This window comes from Bos taurus, chromosome 18 (genome assembly GCF_002263795.3).
Source record: "Bos taurus isolate L1 Dominette 01449 registration number 42190680 breed Hereford chromosome 18, ARS-UCD2.0, whole genome shotgun sequence".
In the NCBI taxonomy this organism is placed as follows: domain Eukaryota; kingdom Metazoa; phylum Chordata; class Mammalia; order Artiodactyla; family Bovidae; genus Bos; species Bos taurus.
Genome location: NC_037345.1, coordinates 62,470,173 through 62,489,648, shown reverse-complemented (window position 1 = coordinate 62,489,648; position 19,476 = coordinate 62,470,173). Strand labels below are relative to the sequence as shown.

General features: G+C 48.1%; 1 protein-coding gene across 1 annotated transcript; it reads left to right on the top strand.

Moving 5' to 3' along the window:
* The first annotated feature begins 8,078 nt into the window (after positions 1–8,078).
* LOC112442414 (leukocyte immunoglobulin-like receptor subfamily A member 6) lies at positions 8,079–17,648 on the top strand. The gene is made up of 12 exons (XM_059877336.1): positions 8,079–8,344; positions 8,446–8,481; positions 8,658–8,942; positions 9,194–9,493; positions 9,734–9,778; positions 13,222–13,345; positions 13,379–13,491; positions 13,593–13,628; positions 13,805–14,089; positions 14,346–14,645; positions 14,885–14,929; positions 16,134–17,648. Exons 1-12 carry the CDS (start codon positions 8,311–8,313, stop codon positions 16,298–16,300), a joined length of 1,770 nt encoding a protein of 589 aa, XP_059733319.1. The 5' UTR covers positions 8,079–8,310; the 3' UTR covers positions 16,301–17,648.
* The last annotated feature ends 1,828 nt before the right edge of the window (positions 17,649–19,476 follow it).

The window sequence follows — 19,476 nt, the reverse complement described above, 5'->3', positions numbered from 1 at the left end:
ATGTAATTCTCCAGGCAAGAACACTGGAGTGGGTTGCCATGCCCTTCTCCTCTTAGGCCCTATCCCAGGCCTATAAAATCAGTAACCCTGGAGATGGGCTCAGGAAACTGTTTTTAACAAACCTTCCAGGTGATTATGATAAATATTAGTTACAGGATCATGGGCATAGGGAAACAAAGACGCAGGTTCTCCCAGTTGCTTGAGTTGAAGCCAAGATTATATCCAGGAGTTTAACTCAAAAATCTGTGCTCTCAATCACTGACATTTCCTCATTGAAGTGAACGTCGCTCAGTCATGTCCGACTCTTTGCAACCCCATGCACTATATAGTCCATGGAATTCTCCAGGCCGCAATACTGGAGTGGGTAGCCTTTCCCTTCTCCAGGGGATCATCCCAACTCAAGGATCGAATCCAGGTCTCCCACATTGCAGGATTCTGTACCAGCTGAGCCACCAGGGAAGCCCAAGGATACTGGAGTGGATAGCCTTTCCCTTCTCCAGCAGAACTTTCCAACTCGGGAATCAAACCAGGGTCTCCTGCATTGCAGGTGAATTCTTTACCAACTGAGCTATCAGGGAAGCCTCAGTGAAACAAGAAGGAAATAAACAAAAATCCTTACATCCTCCTGCATTAAATGGGCAACACTCAGGGATGATTCACAAGATGAAAAACACAGTTTAGTAAGTACTTGGTGGGGTGGGGTGGGGTGGAGGTACACCCAATCAGAAGATTTATTATGCAAAATATTTCAAAACACAATGTATGATAAGGGCTCATGATCATTATTTAACATAAAAGATATTTAACATAAAAACACTCATGCAGGGACTTCCCCGGTGGTCCAGTGACTGGGACCTTGCCTTCTGATGCAGGGGTTGCAGGTTCAATCCCTGGTCAGAGAGCTAAAATCCCACACGCCTCATGGCCAAAAAAACCAAAACATAAAAAAGAAGCAGAAGCAATATTGTAACAAACTCAATAAAGACTTAAAAATAGTCCACATCAAAAAAAAAACTTAAAAAAAATTAAAATGTTCATGCTAAAATGCTAAATCAGAGGAGCACAATAATCGAAAAACATCACCACACCTGAAATGTGCCAATTAAAGCAAGACAACCAGAAGGGGGAAAATTCCATAGGAAGTCATTGGCAGCTACCCCCATCCAAGTCTTTTCTCCACCTAATAAAGAGAGAGTTCAGCCTGAGGACTTCAAAAAATCCTTCTAAGGGACTTCCCTGGCACTGCAGTGGTTAGGACTCAGTGCTTCCACTACAGGGGTCATGGGTTCCAAGATCCCACAGGCTGCTGCTTGGCCAAAAAATAATAAAAGCCTCATGCCAGCCATTAAAGCTTGCAATGTTCAGTGCTACAGACTCCACCAATAATCGCCACTGACTTAAAAGACAAGACAGAGAAACAGACTGGAGAGTCGGTACTCACCTCCCTCCAGCTAGGACTCAGTTGCAGCCTGTGGGTATTTCACACAAATGAAATCTCCAATAAGAAAAGCCCCCCCGCCAGCCCATGCTCTGGGATTGGCCCACAGGCCCCAGGGTGAGGGCTGGACTTCCTGCCCAGGGTGAAATGGCCCTCCTACCAACAGTGGCTTGTTCTCAATCTTGAAAATGCGACTCACATTGCAATCACCCAGGTCCTACCCTTGGTGATCCTAATTGAATTGGTCTGGGGTGGGGCTTTAGGAAGCCAGGAGGCTTCCTCAGGTGATTCTTACATCCACCAGAGTCCTTGACCTTCCGCAGTTAACAGAAACTGATCAGAAGCCAGACAGGTAATTCAGGCATGGCTTAACCAGGGTCCCTGCTGCAGCAGGGGGAAGTGAGAACAAGAAACAGTTTCCCTGGACAGCTTGCTTATTCCTGAGGAGGGGAGGGTGAGCTGGTTCCTTATATGGGGAGAGGGTAGGGGTGTCCAGGGGTCAGGCTGGAGGGGCAGCTTGCATGGTTTGGCCCCTTCTAAGGAGGTGTTGAGTGTAGGGGGCATGACACAGGACTCTGCTTTTGCTCCAGGCTCTTCAAAATTGGCAGTTGGGCTTTTGGGTCTCTTTGTTTCTTTTGTCCAGAATTTGCCCAAACTGCACATGTACACGGTTATTTTTAGTCCCATATAGTTTCTTTGTGGCTTCCACAGGTGGCTCAGTGGTAAATAATCCCCCTGCCAAAGGAGGAGCCACAGGAGACCCAGGTTCAATCCCTGGGCCGGGAAGATCCCCTGGAGAAGGAAATGGCACCCACTCCAGTATTCTTGTGGGAAATCCCATGGACAGAGGAGCCTGATGCAGTCTGTGGGCCTGCAGAGAGTCAGACTTGACTTAGCAACTAAGCACGCACACAAGTTTCTTTCTGGTCTTTGTGTTGTTGTTGATGATTTTTTTTCATGAGTCAGGTTTGTTGGGTTTTTTTTACCAGCTTTTGAAAACATAATTAACAAATAGACATTTTATATATTTAAGGTGTACTATGTGATATATGTTTACACTGTGAAATAATCACCGCCATCAAGCTAGCACATCCATCACTTCACACACACTGTGTGTGTGTGTGTGTGTGTGTGTGTGTGTGTAAGAAGTATTTTCTATTTTGCCCTGATTTGCTGAAATTGGAAGATCTTTGGCCAGAGACTTTCTGGATATTTTCACTCAAAACATAGGAGAAAAGCCTTGATTACTGTTGTCAACGTTTCTTTCTGTTTCCCCACAAAATAAACTACATAGTATTTTGTTTAGTCTTATCAATCAATAAGCCTAAGCAAATGGGAATTGAAATCCCATCTTGCCATGTATCAACCTACTATTTATAAGCAGTATCTGGCAATTCGATGTTTCTATGCACACACGTACAATACAAACGCTGAGAATGTATTTCTCTTTCACTCTGTAAAAAGTTGCATCTCTCATCTTCTTTTCAACACTCACACTTATGGTTCAGAAATGTTGAAATACAAATCCAGTCAATGTATTGACAATTAACTTCACCAATAAACAGTGGGTACAAATTAAACCAAAAATGGTGTTTATTGGAAGCCTATCTCATAAAGAATGGGGACACGTTCATGTACTCCTAGGAGAGATGACAGCTGTGCAAATTAAACAAATGCCCGAGAAAACTAATAGCTACCAAAACAGGTTATGTTAGCCATGGCCTGCAGTGCCATTCAGCATTTTAAAGGATGGTTTAACAGCCTGTATAATTAAAGGGAAGTATCAATGATTGGTTTTTAAATGAAAATTAATAATAGTATTAATTTTTATTAATAAAACTATTATTTTGTTAATAACAATAAAATTGTGGAACAAACTATTGCTTAGAACCATTGTAACAACATTGCACATATTACACCCTTTAAATCTCATAAAATTTATGAAGTAGTTACTATGATTATTTCAGTCTTTTGAATGCTAAACAGTAATGTTCAGGGGAATTCCCTGGTGGTTCAGTGGTTAAAACTCTGGACTTCCAATGATGCAGGGGGCACTGGTTTTATCCCTGGTCAGGGAACAAAGATCCTACATGCCAACCATTGCAGCCAAAAAAAAACATTTTTTTAAGTAACGCTCAATTAGCTATAGGATTATAATTGGCTGATCCAGGGTTCAAATCAAGACAATAAGGCTTGTCAGTCAGTGCCTTGAACTATTAGCTCAGGCCAATAGCTAACTAACCAACTAAATCACCAAGTATATAGTTGTTTACTCACACATTTGTTGCTGTCTTTGTTCAGTTGCTCAGTCATGTCCGACTCTTTGCAACCCCATGGGCTGCAGCACGCCAGGCTTCCCTGTCCTTCACCATCTCCTGGAGCTTGCTCAAATTCATGTCCATTGAGTCAGTGATGCCATCCAACCATCTGGTCCTTTGTCATCCCCTTCTCCTCCCGCCTTCAATCTTTCCCTGCATCAGGGTCTTTTCCGGTTTCTCACACATGCACACACATATTTCAGAATTCAGAAAACCCACTGGAAAAAATACAATCCCATATATATCCTTGGAATCATATGTGTTGTGAGCCAGTCTTTACATGATTTTATTTAATCATCCCATAACCCTACATGGGCTCTGAACATTCTCATTTACGAGTGAAGAAATTAAGACTGAAATGTCAGCTAACATCCCGAAGTTCATATAACTTGTGGGTGGCAGGGGAGAGGGGTGCAATTAAACAGGCTTCTGAATAATTGAGTTTGGGGAGGGTAGACCAAGCCCACAAAGGTGGTCGGATATTCAAAAGAGGAACTCTTTTGGCCAGAACATAGCACTGGTTAAGTTGATAAGAAGCCACAATTCCAAAATACTTCAACAGCATGTCCAGTGCTGTTACAACTGACTTAAGCCAGGCCGTGGGTCTCTGTAAACAGGCAGGTGAAGGTCACAGACAAGGCAGGACTGTTACCCTGAGAAGGAGAAATAAAACCCACCATCTAAATCACCTGCTTCTAACTCTCAGGCTTGGAGAATGAACTTATGGTGGCCACGGGGAGGGACTGGGGGAAAGATAGTTAGGGAGTTTGGGATCAACATATACATATTGCCGTATTTAAAATGGAGAACCAACAAGGACCTGCTGTGGAGCACAGGGAACTCTGCTCCCTGTTCGGTGGCAGCCTGGATGGGAGAGGGGCTTGGGGGAGAACGGATACGTGTAAAGGTAAGGCTGAGTCCCTTCACTATCCACTTGACATGATCACAACAGTGTTCATCGGCTGTAACCCTCGATACAAAATAAAAAGTTGAAAAAGAAATAAATTTCTTCTAATTTGGGTCTCCAAATGCTGCCATTGGTGACCACATAGATGAACCTGGAGGGCATTCTGCTAAGTGAAATTAAGCCTGACAGAGAAAGTCACATGGTGAAAGGTATCACCTATATGTGGAATCTTAGGATACAGGATGCTTGGGGCTGGTGCACTGGGATGACCCAGAGGGATGGTATGGGGAGGGAGGTGGGAGGGGGGTTCAGGATTGGGAACCCATGTACACCCATGGCAGATTCATGTTGATGTATGGCAAAACCAATACAATATTGTAATTAGCCTCCAATTAAAATTTTTAAAAAAAAGAATAGGAAAAAAAAAGTTGAACTTGTGGAGACAAGAGAGTAGAACGGTGGTTCCCAGGGGCTGGGGAGGTGGGGAAAAGGGAGACACTGGTCAAAGCCACAAACATCAGTGATTCTGATACCTGACCGGTTACCAAACTAAGAGCATGACTTGACTAGGAAAGGACTGAACCTCACCCCACGATGGATAAAAGCCATCGTATCGTCTACTGGGGGATGACTGGCATGCTTCCAGCCATATGAAGAATACTGGCATTATCATGTCAAGTGAAACCCTGGTTTTTCCATGTCTGTATCCAAAAGGGAAGTGTGGTTGTGTGCTTTTGTGCTTAGTCGTTCAGTTGTGTCCAACTCCTTTGCACCCCCCATGGACTGTAGCCCGCCAGGCTCCTCTGTCCTTGGGATGTTTCCTGTGAGACTAATGGAGTGGGTTGCCATTTTCCTCCTCCAGGAGCTCTACCTGGCCCAGGGATCGAACCTGCATCTCCGTGTCTCCTGCACTGCAGGCGGATTCTTTACATACTGAGCCATCGGGGAAGCCCAGAGTATGGTTAAAGGATGTGTTTTGGAAGCCAGGTTGATGAGAAACCATGACTGTGGCTTTCCTGTCTGTCAGTTTAGCTAAATTCGTACTACATTTCCTAGAATTTTCTTCCCCCTCCAGCTCTGGGTTAGGAGCAACCACAACAGGAACTGACGCAAGGCACCCAAGGTGGAAGTGAAGCTGCGGGCCTGCTGACACCCAGATGCTGAATGTGACCACACCCAGGGGGCCTGTGTTCAGCCCACACACCTTATATGGACTTGCCGGCCCACCCACTGGTGCGAGCCCACAGCCAAGCCCAGTGCCTCCAACTCCCCCAGCTCCTTCAACGAGGCCAGCACCTGCACCGCCTTTTTGAAGACCTATGATAAAGAGCCCTAGGCTTCACTGAGACAGGAGCCAGAGATGGACAGGTTGACACTGGTTTTCTCGAGCGCTCCAGTTCTGCCCCGATCTACCCCGCCGCCCCCTGCCACACACACCCAGGTTCGCCTCTCAACTCCCAGTCTGCCTGACTTTTCATGACATCAGGAGGACCACAGATGCTGTCACAGTGGCCTTCCACAAATTTCTTTCTCTGTGATCACAGTCAAGTCCAATCCCTGTAATAAAACCTGTATGCCATGTCACGGTAGCCTTTAAGTCCTGAGGGAATTGCAACTGGAAAAGGTTTAGATCTACAGTGTGACTACGTGTGTCTGTTCATGTGTGCTAAGTCCAGTCTGACTCTGTGTGACCCCAGGGACTGTAGCCCACCAGGTTCCTCTGTCCATGGGATTCTGCAGGAAAGAATACTGGAGTGGATTGTCATTCCCACCTCCAGGGGATATTCCTGCTCCAGGGATTGAACCCAGGTCTCCTGCATTGCAGGCAGACTCCTTACTGTTTGAGCTACCTGGGAAGCCCAGGGTGTCTTAAGTTATCTTAGATTTTTGCAAAGATAGCATTATGACAATATAATAGGGAATACTTTAAATCAATGGTATGTGTGTATCCAGAATAGGTGCCATAACTATTCAGTTCGGTTCAGCCAGAATGAAAGTTTAAGAACAAAGTCGTGACTTAACCTTACGTGTGTGTGTGTGTGTTCAGTCGCTCAGTCCCGTCTGACTCTTTGTGACCCCATGGACTATACAGCCAGCCAGGCTCCTCTGTCCATAGGCTTCTCCAGCCAAGACTACTGGAGTGAGTTGCCATCTCCTCCTCCAGGAGCTCTTCCCGACCCAGGGGTCAATCCTGCATCTCCTGTGTCTCCTGCATTGGCAGGCAGAATCATTACCACTGAGCCACCTGGTGTGTGGGTATCTCATTTAGGTTCAAAATTGACACCAGTGGATAATCAATGCTGACATAAGGTTGGGAATATTGCAGAAGTGGGTGGGGATGGTGGAATAATTGTTACCAAGCTCAGATTCAGCTGCTCTCCACTCTAAAACCAGTACTGGAGGGCTTTCCCTGCTGGTCCAGTGGTTAAGACTTCATCTTCCAACACAGAGAGTGTGGGTTCCATCCCTGGTTAGGGAACTGAGATCCCACATGCCTCATGGCCAAAAACAACCACCAAAACATACAATCAATATTGTAACAAATTCACTAAAGACCATTTTAAATGGTCCACATCAAACAATATGTTTAAAAATAATGTATTGGAGAGGCAAGTGTTGGTAGAAAGGGAAAATTGCTTTGTAAGGCAAATGGGATCTTAGCTACCCCCTTCAGAGGTCAAACCCACAGCCCCTGTATTGGAAGGTGACTTCCCAACCACTACACCACCAGGGACTCCCATGCAATCTTTCTTCAGAATTTATCTTGCCCGTGTGATCAGCCTGAGGGATCCCTAAGGGAGTAGAGAGCTAGTCACTCTTTAAAAATTCTTCATTCTTCCTTTAATCTGGAAAAGAATATACAGGGTTGGCAAGACACGGTGGGCATTCAGTAGAGCGTAAATCAGCAGTTAGGATAAATTGGCTAGTGATTTCATTTCTGTCATTACTCATAGGTCCTTCTAGGATTGGAGAAAACCAGAATGGGCAAACAGGAAAGGGCAGAAGAGTTGCTCTCCTAGTGACTCTGCAATGATCTCTCTACCAAGGTCTGTTTTGGACAATTTCCATATACCATGTGATTGTAGCTTTGGGAACTCTTCAGCACTCCCCCAGATTTGCATACAAAGAACTGGAATGCAGCGTTAAGAGGCCAGGGCCCTTAATACACTTGAGATTTCAGAGCAATCCCCACAGCGGAATTTATTTCCCTCCTGTGTTTACACTGAGAGTCTCTTACCCCTTGCATTATGTAAAGATTAAAATGCTAACAGGGGATTGGCAAAGAAAGAGAGGAATCAGATTAGACCAGTGATAATCTGATGCAAAGGTGATTGGACGTGCCTGTGGGTGTGGCAGTTAAGAACCCGCCTTGCAATGTAGGGGTTGTGGGTTTGATCTCTGGTCCAGGAACTCAGATCCCACATGCCACGTGATACAAGAAAGATTCCTCAGGCTGAAGTACAGATGATGAACGTCTTCTTAAGGGCAGAACTTCAAGCTTCACCCAGAGGAAGTAGGGGGAAAGAGGACGATGACTGCCTTTGTTCTCACGAGTGGGCCACAACCTCACTTCCTGGAGGGCTGTGTCTCTTCTAACAAGTCCGTTCAGCATCAGCAAGGCCACCGCTCAGCCTGAGCACGAGATCATGTCCGTGGTTCCTCCCTCACTGCTCTGTCTTGGTCAGTCAGGGAGAGAGGGTTAGGGTGCAAATAGACAGCTAAGAAGGCAGGGCTGGTGGTTCTTTAAGGCGGGGCTGTTCTCACTGGGTGTTTCTTTCTAGGGTTGTGTTTGAGCCAGAGCACTTGTGCACAGAAGGGTGAGTGTTCTGTGTGATAGTCCTGTGGACCCAGCAGGGTTTAAGCCAGGTATCAGGTCTCTTGGCCGCTGGAAAGAGGGGACTCAGACTTTAGAGTGGGGGCTGTAAGAGGGGGAGAAACAGAAGGGTGGAGGGAGAAACGCTTGTGTGTCTATTACCTGTTCCCTGTGTTCTAGGAAATCTCCCCCCGCCTCGTATCACAGCTCTGCCTGGATCCACAGTTCCATGGAAGAGTCCTGTGACCCTCCTGTGTCAAGGACCTAAACAAGCTGAGGGGTACAGGATATCAAGAGTGGGAAGTCCTGAGCCCATGGACAAAGAGGAACAGATCACGCCCAGGAAGACCAACACTTTGAATATTGCAGAGGTTACAACAGACAAGACAGGGCTGTACCACTGCTCCTATCAGAGAGGAGGCCACTGGTCCCAGTTCAGTGACCCCCTGCAGCTGGTGATAACTGGTGAGGGGGCCACAGAGGCAGCAGAGCCGGGACTGACCCCTCTGCCGAGGGAAGGACCAGGCTTCGGGGACAGGAAGCAGGAGGACCAAGCCTTGTCCTTGGGGAGGTCTCAGGGATGATGCCGAGAGACTTCCTCAAGGGGGAGGGGGCGAGGACAGGAGAGAGACCAGAGCCACGTCTGCTCCCAGGGACAAAAAGGGACAGTGCCTACGTGACCCTTCCCTTCATCGCTGAACTTCCTTCTTTCTCAGGAGCTTATGACAAGCCCTCCCTCTCCAGCATGGCTGGCACAGTGGTGGCTCCAGGGGAGAATGTGAAGTTGCAGTGTTTCTCCAAAATCAACCATGATGTATTTATCCTCACCAAAGAAGATGGAGATCACGTCACCCAGAACCAAAGCTCCGTCCCCCACGACGGAGGACGCCAGACCATCTTCCTCTTGAATCCAGTCTCCTCCACACAGGCGGGGACCTACAGATGCTACGGTGCCTTCCACGAATATCCCTACGTGTGGTCTCAGCCCAGTGACCCACTGCAGCTTCAAGTCGAAGGTGAGGAAGAAGCCCAGTTCACCCACCTGCTCCCCGCCGTGGGGGCTGACTGTGTGCGGTTAAAGCACTAGCTGGGGAAGAGGATCGCAAGAGGGGGTGTGTGTGAGTGCCATCGGCTTAGACACACATGTCTGAGGGACGGGCCGGGGACGGGCCATGTGGGTCCCTGGGACTCTGGGAGGTGAGAGCCTGACTGAGCAGAAATAAGGAAGACCTCTCCCACTTCACCTCTGTTTTCAGGAACTACTGACTCTCCCAGCATCACACAGCCCAGACATTCAACTGGTGAGTAACTGAGTTTAGGTGGAAAACTGAGAAGAGATTCTGTGTTCCCTTCTCTCTGACCTGGAGTGTTAACTGCATGGATGCAGATGTATATGTTATATATTATATGGATATACGTGTGTGTTAGTTGCTCAGTTGTGTCCGACTCTGTGACCCCACAAACTGTAGCCCACCAGGCTCCTCTGTCCATGGGATTTCCCAGGCAAGAACACTGGAGTGGGTTGCCATTCTCTTCTCCAGAGGATCTTCCTGACCCAGGGATTGAACCCTGGTCTCCTGCAGAGCAGGCAGATTCTTTACTGTTTGAGCTACAAGGAACTCCTATGTATATATATGTATTTTTTATATGGGTAACTATTATTAAATATCATAGTATGCTTTGCAGAAAAATATTTACATACACTATATAATACATGTGTTATATGTATTATATCAATGTGGTTGTGGAAGAATAAAAGTGGTGGTCAACACTAATGAATGGTTGGGACAAAACAGAGTCACACCAGTGTAGGCAGAACAAGACTGGACAGAAGGGGCTAGTGATTTAGAAAGAAGGTCTCAACAAGCAAGTCCCTCTGGGTTAATTCTTTACAGAATGGCAGAATTCAGAGGGGTTGGATCCTTGCAGAGGCGAGGACAGGCAGAGACAGCCTGGGCCAAGACCCAGAGCGTAGGACCGCTCAGGAGCCAGGGAAAGGCAGCATGTTAGTGCTGGAGGACATGGTCAAATCACAGAGTACGAACGAGAAGCGGCCAAGGCTCATGGCAGGGACTGAGCAGCCTCCAACCGACCCCGTCTGTTTTACTTGACTCAGAAGTCAAGTTCGCACAGTGACCAAAAGACAGGAGGAAAGAAGGTGTTTAATGCTTACCCGAGGGAGTGGCGCTGAGGGGGCTTCCCAGGGAGGGCGAATGAGCTAGGCCTTTAGACATGACAGTTCCCTGGTAGTCGTGTAAAGAATTACGTGCAAGTGCCCTGGAGAAGGGCGTGGCTAAACTCACTGGCAAATACCCTTGCTGGGAAATCCTGGATGGAGGGGCCTGGTGGCCACAGTCCATGGGCACAAGACACAGCTGATGATCTAATTCAGACAACCACCAATGGGAATCAGGCCCTGTCTACTCCTCTCTCTCAGGCCCTATGGCTTGGCATTCCTTCCGTGGAGACTCAATCCGCCTGAGCCTTGGCGGCCCTGCTTCTCCTGGTCTGGTTCGTCCTTGCTGAAGCCTGGTGCAGCCTGGGGGGGCCCTCATGTGAAGTCAGATGAGCCCCCCACCCCAGTGGACTTGACGAAGCACCGATGACCCTCTGCGTGGCATCAAACACTATGCTCACTTTGTTGTAGGTTCCAGGGCCCTGTCTGGGTCACCCATCGATTGCCAGCAGTGTACTCGCTTCCTGTCGAACCTGAAACAACATACCAGAGGCACGTGGACGGGGACCATCCCATTGTGAATTCTCTTTCATTCTAGAGAGCAGAGTTCTAAACGCCTGTCCCCAAGCATGCACTACTTGCTGACTTTCCCGTTGGTGTTCTTGCCTTTTCGAGCTTCTAGACTCTGCCTGTGCTCCCTGTCGTGGAGCTCCGTCCTCCAGACCCAGGAGGGGAGCGCCTCTTCTCCTCTCTGACCTCTGCTTCCTTCCTCCCTTCTTGCCTCACACACCCTCACCCTCCTGCTTCCCTTTTAACGAACACTTATGGGGACGTCCCGGTGGTCCAGTGGTTAAGAATCTGCCCTGCGATGCAGGGGATGTGTGTTTGATACCCAGTCAGGGAACTAAGATCCCGCAGGCTGCAAAGCAGCTAAGCCTGTGAGCAGCAACCAAACGAATAAATAAATAAACAAAAATTATATTTAAAATAGACCCGTGACTACCTGGGGCACCCCCCCCCCATGACAACCTGCGATAAGCTCCCACCCAAGACCCTTAATTTCACCACATCTGCTGCTGCTGCTGCTAAGTCACTTCAGTCGGGTTCGACTCTGTGTGACCCCATAGATGGCAGCCCACCAGACTTTCCCGTCCCTGGGATTCTCCAGGCAAGAACACTGGAGTGGGTTGCCATTTCCTTCTCCAATGCATGAAAGTGAAAAGTGAAAGGGAAGTCGCTCAGTCGTGTCTGACTCTTCACGACCCCATGGACTGCAGCCCACCAGGCTCCTCCGTCCATGGGATTTTCCAGGCAAGAGTACTGGAGTGGGGCAGTGTCCCTTTTGACATGGAGGTTCTGGGTAGCTCTGCAAAACTATCAGTAGAAGGCTGTTACTCACCCTGCCTCCTGGAGATCACTGAGTCTGATCTTTGAGCCAGAAATCCTTGCTTTTATGCACTGTCTCACAGGAGAGACTTTGAAACAAGCAGGTTTTTTGTTTTGCTTTAATATTTAAGTCTTTATTGAATTTGTTACAATTTTGCTTCTGTTTTACGTTTTGGTTTTTTGGCCACGAAGTATGTTGGATCGTAGGTCCCCGACCAGGGATTGAACCCACAGCCTCCTCATTGGGAGACAAAGTCTTAACCACTGGACTGCCAGGGAAGTTTCTGGGAATAAATGTTTAACACTCTTTTCAATTTAGAACAGGATGTGATTCAAACAGAGATGATACTTAATAAACTTTGCTTATGTGTAATGTGTACATTCCTTAGAGTGGTTGTTCTTGCTGGGTGGCAAATGGGTCTAGGGCTAGAAATGCTGATTTTTTTTCCTTCAATATAGCCCTTGTGAAAGGAAAAGTCACTCAGGCGTGACTGATTCTTTGTAGAATTTAAAAATTCTAGAAAGCAAGTGGAGAAGATGATGGTACCCAACTCCAGTACTCTTGCCTGGAAAACCCCATGGATGGAGGAGCCTGGTAGGCTGCAGTCCATGGGGTCGCTGAGGGTTGGACACGACTGAGCGACTTCACTTTCACTTTTCCCTCTCATGCATTGGAGAAGGAAATGGCAACCCACTCCAGTGTTCTTGCCGGGAGAATCCCAGGGACGGGGGAGCCTGGTGGGCTGCCGTCTATGGGGTTGCACAGAGTGGGACATGACTGAAGCGACTTAGCAGCAGGAGCAGCAGGTAGATGATAATAAATGATCAATAGATAATAAATGTATGATTGATAGATGATAAATAAGTAGACAATAAAATGACAGATAATGATAGATAGACGTGGATATGTGTATTCCCCACAGTATCAGAATAAAGAAAGCCCTGTCTAACCACAATGGACACCAGTGGGAGCAAACTCTGGGAGACAGTGATGGACAGGGAAGCCTGGCATGCTGCAGCCCATGGGGTCTCTAAGAGTCAGACACGACTGAGTGTGAACAACAACAACAACCTCTTGCTCTGAGTTGGAACCTTCAGTCGTCTCCTCAGTCCTGAGGGAAGCCCTCCTGAGCCACAGGCCTCTGAAGTTTCAACCCCGACACGATGGGTCTCTCCGCCCAGCCATGACCCAGTATGCCCACAGAGGAGAAGTTCAGTTCAGTGTCTTCATGGTGTCAGCGACCTCTGTATGCCCCACTCCCAACCCAGGAGGAAGAGGATGTGAACTGCCTTCACTACAGGGCTGAGAACCGAAAGGAACTGCACAGCTTCCTGTAAGTGTGGGTCACTCGACAGAGCAGTGTGCCCTTCATCAGAGGAGCGGGGCTGAGGCTGGTGGGCAGCCTGAACTCGGGATCATGTCCATGGTTCCTCCCTCGCTGCTCTGTCTTGGTCAGTCTGGGAGAGAGGGTTGGGTACAAATAGACGGCTAAGGAGGGCAGGGCTGGTGGTTCTTTAAGGCGGAACTGTTCTCACCGAGTGTTTCTTTCTAGGGTTGTGTCTGAGCCAGAGCACTTGGGCACAGAAGGGTGAGTGTTCTGTGTGATACTCCTGAGGACCCAGCAGGGTTTAAGCCAGGTATCAGGTCTCTTGGCCGCTGGAAAGAGGGGACTCAGACTTTAGAGCGGGGGCTGTAAGAGGGGGAGAAACAGAAGGGTGGAGGGAGAAACGCTTGTGTGTCTATTACCTGTTCCCTATGTTCTAGGAAATCTCCCCCAGCCTCGTATCACAGCTCTGCCTGGATCCACAGTTCCATGGAAGAGTCCTGTGACCCTCCTGTGTCAAGGACCTAAACAAGCTGAGAGGTACAGGATATCAAGAGTGGGAAGTCCTGAGCCCATGTACGAAGAGGAACAGATCACGTCCAGAAAGACCAACGCTTTGAATTTCACAGAGGTTACTACAGACAAGACAGGGCTGTACCACTGCTCCTATCAGAGAGGAGGCCACTGGTCCCAGTTCAGTGACCCCCTGCAGCTGGTGATGACCGGTGAGGGGGACACAGAGGCAGCGGACCTGGGACTGACCCCTCTGCCGAGGGAAGGACCAGGCTTCGGGGACAGGAAGCAGGAGGACCAAGCCTTGTCCTTGGGGAGGTCTCAGGGATGATGCAGACAGACTTCCTCAAGGGTGAGCGGGGTGAGGACGGGAGAGAGACCAGAGCCACGTCTGCTCCCAGGGACAAAAAGGGACAGTGCCTATGTGACCCTTCCCTTAATCACTGAACTTCTTTCTTTCTTTCTCAGGAGCTTTTTCCAAGCCCTCCCTCTCCAGCATGGCTGGCACAGTGGTGGCTCCAGGGGAGACTGTGAAGTTGCAGTGTGTCTCCAAAATCAACCATGATGTATTTATCCTCACCAAAGAAGATGGAGATCACGTCACCCAGAACCAAAGCTCCGTCCCCCACGACGGAGGACGCCAGACCATCTTCCTCTTGAATCCAGTCTCCTCCACACAGGCGGGGACCTACAGATGCTACGGTGCCTTCCGCGAATATCCCTACGTGTGGTCTCAGCCCAGTGACCCACTGCAGCTTCAGGTCGAAGGTGAGGAAGAAGCCCAGTCCACCCACCTGCTCCCCGCCCTGGGGGCTGACTCTGTGTGGTTAAAGCACTGGCTGGGGAAAAGGATCGAAAGAGGGGGCGTGTGTGAGTGCCATCGGCTAGACACACATCTCTGAGGGACGGGCCGGGGACGGGCCATGTGGGTCCCTGGGACTCTGGGAGGTGAGAGCCTGACTGAGCAGAAATAAGGAAGACCTCTCCCACTTCACCTCTGTTTTCAGGAACTACTGACTCTCCCAGCAGCACACAGCCCAGACATTCAACTGGTGAGTAACTGAGTTTAGGTGGAAAACTGAGAAGAGATTCTGTGTTCCCTTCTCTCTGACCTGGAGTGTTAACTGCATGGATGCAGATGTATATGTTATATATTATATGGATATACGTGTGTGTTAGTTGCTCAGTTGTGTCCGACTCTGTGACCCCACAAACTGTAGCCCACCAGGCTCCTCTGTCCATGGGATTTCCCAGGCAAGAACACTGGAGTGGGTTGCCATTCTCTTCTCCAGAGGATCTTCCTGACCCAGGGATTGAACCCTGGTTTCCTGCAGAGCAGGCAGATTCTTTACTGTTTGAGCTACAAGGAACTCCATGTATATATATGTATTTTTTATATATGTAACTATTATTAAATATCATATATGCTTTGCAGAAAAATATTTACATACACCATATTAATACATGTGTTATATGTATTTTCATTTTTGTTAGAATAAAAATGTGTCACATAATGACTGGTTGGGAAAAACAGAGTCACACAGTGTAACAGAACAAGACTGACAGAAGGGGCTAGTGATTTAGAAGAGGGCTCAACAAGCAAGTCCCTCATGGGTGTATTTTTAACAGACACTGGGATGAAATCAGAGGGGTGATCCTAGTAGAGAGCGCAGGACAGGCAGAGGAACCAGCCCTGAGCCAAGACACAGAGGTAGAAATACGCTCAGGAGCCCATGGGTAACAGAGGCCAGCATGTCTGCTGCTGGGGAACGGTCAAATGACAAGAGATACCGAGTGAGGAGCAGGCCAGGCTCAGGGCAGGGACTGGCAGTCTCCAGCACCCCTGTCCTGTCTTTCTTGACCCCAGAAGCCCAGTATCAGCACAGTGCCCATAATGACAGGAGGAAAGAAAGGTGTTTAATGCTTACCCCGAGGGAGTGGACTGGGCGGGCTTCCCACCAGGTCCAGAGGTCTGCAGAAATGAGCTTGAGTTTTAGGATCCTTTAGAGGCATGGACAGCTTCCCTGGTGGCTAGTGGTAAAGAATTTACCTGCCAAGTAGGAGACCCAGGTTCAATCCCCAGGTCAGGAAGATGCCCTGGAGAAGGGCGTGGCAACTCACTCAATACCCTTACCTGGGAAATCACCTGGACGGAGGAACCTGGTGGGCCACAGTCCATGGGGTCACAAGGACACAGCTGAGTGAATAATCAACAACCACCAACGGGAATCGGCCCTTCTACCTCCTCTCTCTCAGCGCCTACCGCTTGGCATCCTTCCGTGGAGACTCAAGTCCGCCTGAGCCTGGCTGCCCTGCTTCTCCTGGTCATGGTCGTCCTGTTGGCTGAAGCCTGGTGCAGCCAGGGGGGTCCCTCAGTGAAGTCAGATGAGCCCCCACCCCAGTGGACTGACAAGCGCCGATGACCCTCTGCTGGCATCAAAGCACTGTGCTCACTTGTGGGGTCGGCGGTTCCAGGGCCCTGGCTGGGTCACCCATCCGATGCAGCAGTGTACTCGCTTCCTGTCGAACCTGAACAACTTACCAGAGGCACTGTGGACGAGAGCAGCCCACTGTGAATTCTCTTTCAGTTCTAGAGAGCAGAAGTCTAAACCCTGTCCCCAAGCCTGCACTACTTGCTACTTTCCCGTTGGTGTTCTTGCCTTTTCGAGCTTCTAGACTCTGCCTGTGCTCCCTGTCTTGGACTCCATCCTCCAGACCCAGGAGGGGAGCGCCTCTTCTCCTCTCTGACCTCTGCTTCCTTCCTCCCTTCTTGCCTCACACACCCCCACCCTCCGGCTTCCCTCTTGACGAACACTTATGGGGACGTCCCGGTGGTCCAGTAGTTAAGAATCTGCCCTGGGATGCAGGGGATGTGTGTTTGATGCCCAGTCAGGGAACTAAGATCCCACAGGCTGCAAAGCAGCTAAGCCTGTGAGCAGCAACCAAATGAATAAATAAATAAAAATAAAATTGTATTTAAAAAAAGACCCGTGACTACGTTGCCCCCGCCCCACCGCCCGTGACAACCTGCGATAAGCCCCCACCCAAGACCCTTAATTTCACCACATCTGCAGTGTCCCTTTTGACATGGAGGTTCTGGGTAACGTTGCAACACTGTAATTAGGGGGCTATTACTCACCCTGCCTCCTGGAGACCACTGAGTCTGATCTTTGAGCCAGACATCCTTGCTTTCATGCACTGTCTCACAGAAGAGACTCGGAAATAAGCACGGGTTTTTGTTTTGCTTTAATATTTAAGTGTTTGTTGAATTTGTTACAATTTTGCTTCTGTTTTACATTTTGGTTTTTTGGGCCATGAGGCATGTTGGATCGTAGGTCCCCGACCAGGGGTTGAACTCACAGCCCCTACATTGAGAGGCGAAGTCTTAACCACTGGACTGCCAGGGAAGTACTCGAGAATAAATTTTTTTTTTTTTTTGAGAATAAATGTGTTAACACTCTTTTCAATTTAGAAGAGGACATGATTCAAACAGAGATGATACTTAATAAATTTTGCTTATGTGTAATGTGTAAATTCCTTAGAGTAGTTGTTCTTGCAGGATGGGAAATGGATCTAGGGCTAGAAATGCTGAATTTTTTTCCTTCAATATAGCCCTTGTGAAAGTGAAAGTTGCTCAAGCATGTCCAACTCTGTGGAATTTAAAAATTCTAGAAAGCAAGTGGAGAAGGCGATGGCACCCCACTCCAGTATTCTTGCCTGGAAAATCCCATGGATGGCGGAGCCTGGTGGGCTGCCATCTATGGGGTCTCACAGGGTCAGAGATGACTGAAGGGATTTAGCTGCAGCAGAAAGCAAGTATAAAAGCATGAACATTCATATTGGTTTGTTTGTTTGGGGATTTAAGTTACACAGATGATTGTGATGTTAGCAACTTTTCCTCTTTGGGTTTGGGGGTTTGGGTTTTTGTTTCTGAGAAGAAACATCTTTCAAAGCATGAGAATAAACAACAGAATCACAGAAAGGCTAACTCACCCCCTGTTACGGTTGAGCTGATGAAATAGTCTGGGGACTTCTTAGATCCAAGCTGTTTAAGTAAATAATAAATACCCTTGGACTTAAACCTCCATGGATACCTCACAGAAAAACAGAGACACTAACTGATCACTTGCTCTTCAGTCTCACCTCTGCCCCAAGACTCGACTCAGCTGGCTGCCATTGGCTGCTGTTCCCTCACCAATGTCCCCTCCTTCTGCCTGTTCCTTACCTCTTTCTCTGTGTCAGCATAGACCTAACTTTCCTTGGGTGTTTTCTCTGAATGCCTTCTCAGAGTCGGCTAGGTGTCCCTGTCATGTTCTAAATGACAGCTGAGTTCTGAAAAGCAGTAAGTATATGGTGAGCCATTCGCTCTCTTTGCAGGCACTCAGTTGTGCTCTCATAGGGCTTCCCAGGGAGCACTAGAGCTGAAGAACCCACCTGCCCATGCAGGAGATGGAAAAGACCCACATTCAATCCCTAGGTCAAGAAGATCCCCTAGAGAAAGAACTGCCAACCTACTCCAGTATTCTTGCCTGGGAATTCCCATGGACAGAGAGGAGCCTGGTGGGCTACAGTCCACGGGTCACACAAAGGGTCAGACCTGACTGAGCGCACATACAGCACAAAAGCAGGAGTGTGATGTATGACCTTATGAGCAAGGCCATAATCCTCTGAAACTTAGTTTGAAAAAGCAAAATGTGAATTTTAACTCATTTCATGGGTTACAAAAGGCTAATTTTCTTTGGGTTTTTTCTTCCGTCATTTAAAAATCCTGAGGCCATGCAAAAACAGACAGTGGGTTTTAGAACTCAGTGATCCTCTCTTAGAATCTTTCCTCCAAACCGTTGAGTCCAAGTAACTTGAGAGCAAAGACAAGCTAAACAAAGCATCTGGAGATGGTTCTCCTAGAAAGCAGTGATGGGGGTGTTCTCGGGATTCCCTTTCAATGCCCTGGATGGAGGGAAAGAGGTGGGAGGAGGGAGAGAAATGATACAAAGATAGAGGACATTAGGTATTGACAGATAGATAGATAAGTAAGCGAAAAATGATATGTATAAACGATAGATAGGGAGTTCCCTGGTGGTCGAGTGGCTAAGACTCCATGCTTCCAATGCAGAGGGCATGAGTTCAACCCTGGCCAGGGGACTAAGAGCCCACATGGCACAGGGCATGGCCAAAGTTAAATAAATAAAATAGTCTATTCCAGGCTGTCTTAAAAATAAAAATAGGGAATTCCTTCGTGGTCCAGTAGCTGAGATGCCTTGCTCCCAATTCAGGGGACCTGGGCTTGGTCTCTGGTCAGGGAACTAGATCCCACCTGGGACAGCTAAGAGTTCGCCTACTGCAACTGAAGATCCCGTGGGTCACAGCTAAGACCTGGTGTGGTAAGATAAACACACAAATAACTGGATATTTAAAATAAAATAATAGATGATTGCTTGATAGAAAGTAGAGAATGAATAGATGGTAGATAGATACAAACAGATTATTAATAGATAAATGACATCTAGATGTAGATATAGATAAGTGATTATTGTTGCTGTTGTTTAGTCCCTAAGTAGTGTCGGACTCTTTTTGAGTCCACGGGCTGTAGCCCACCAGG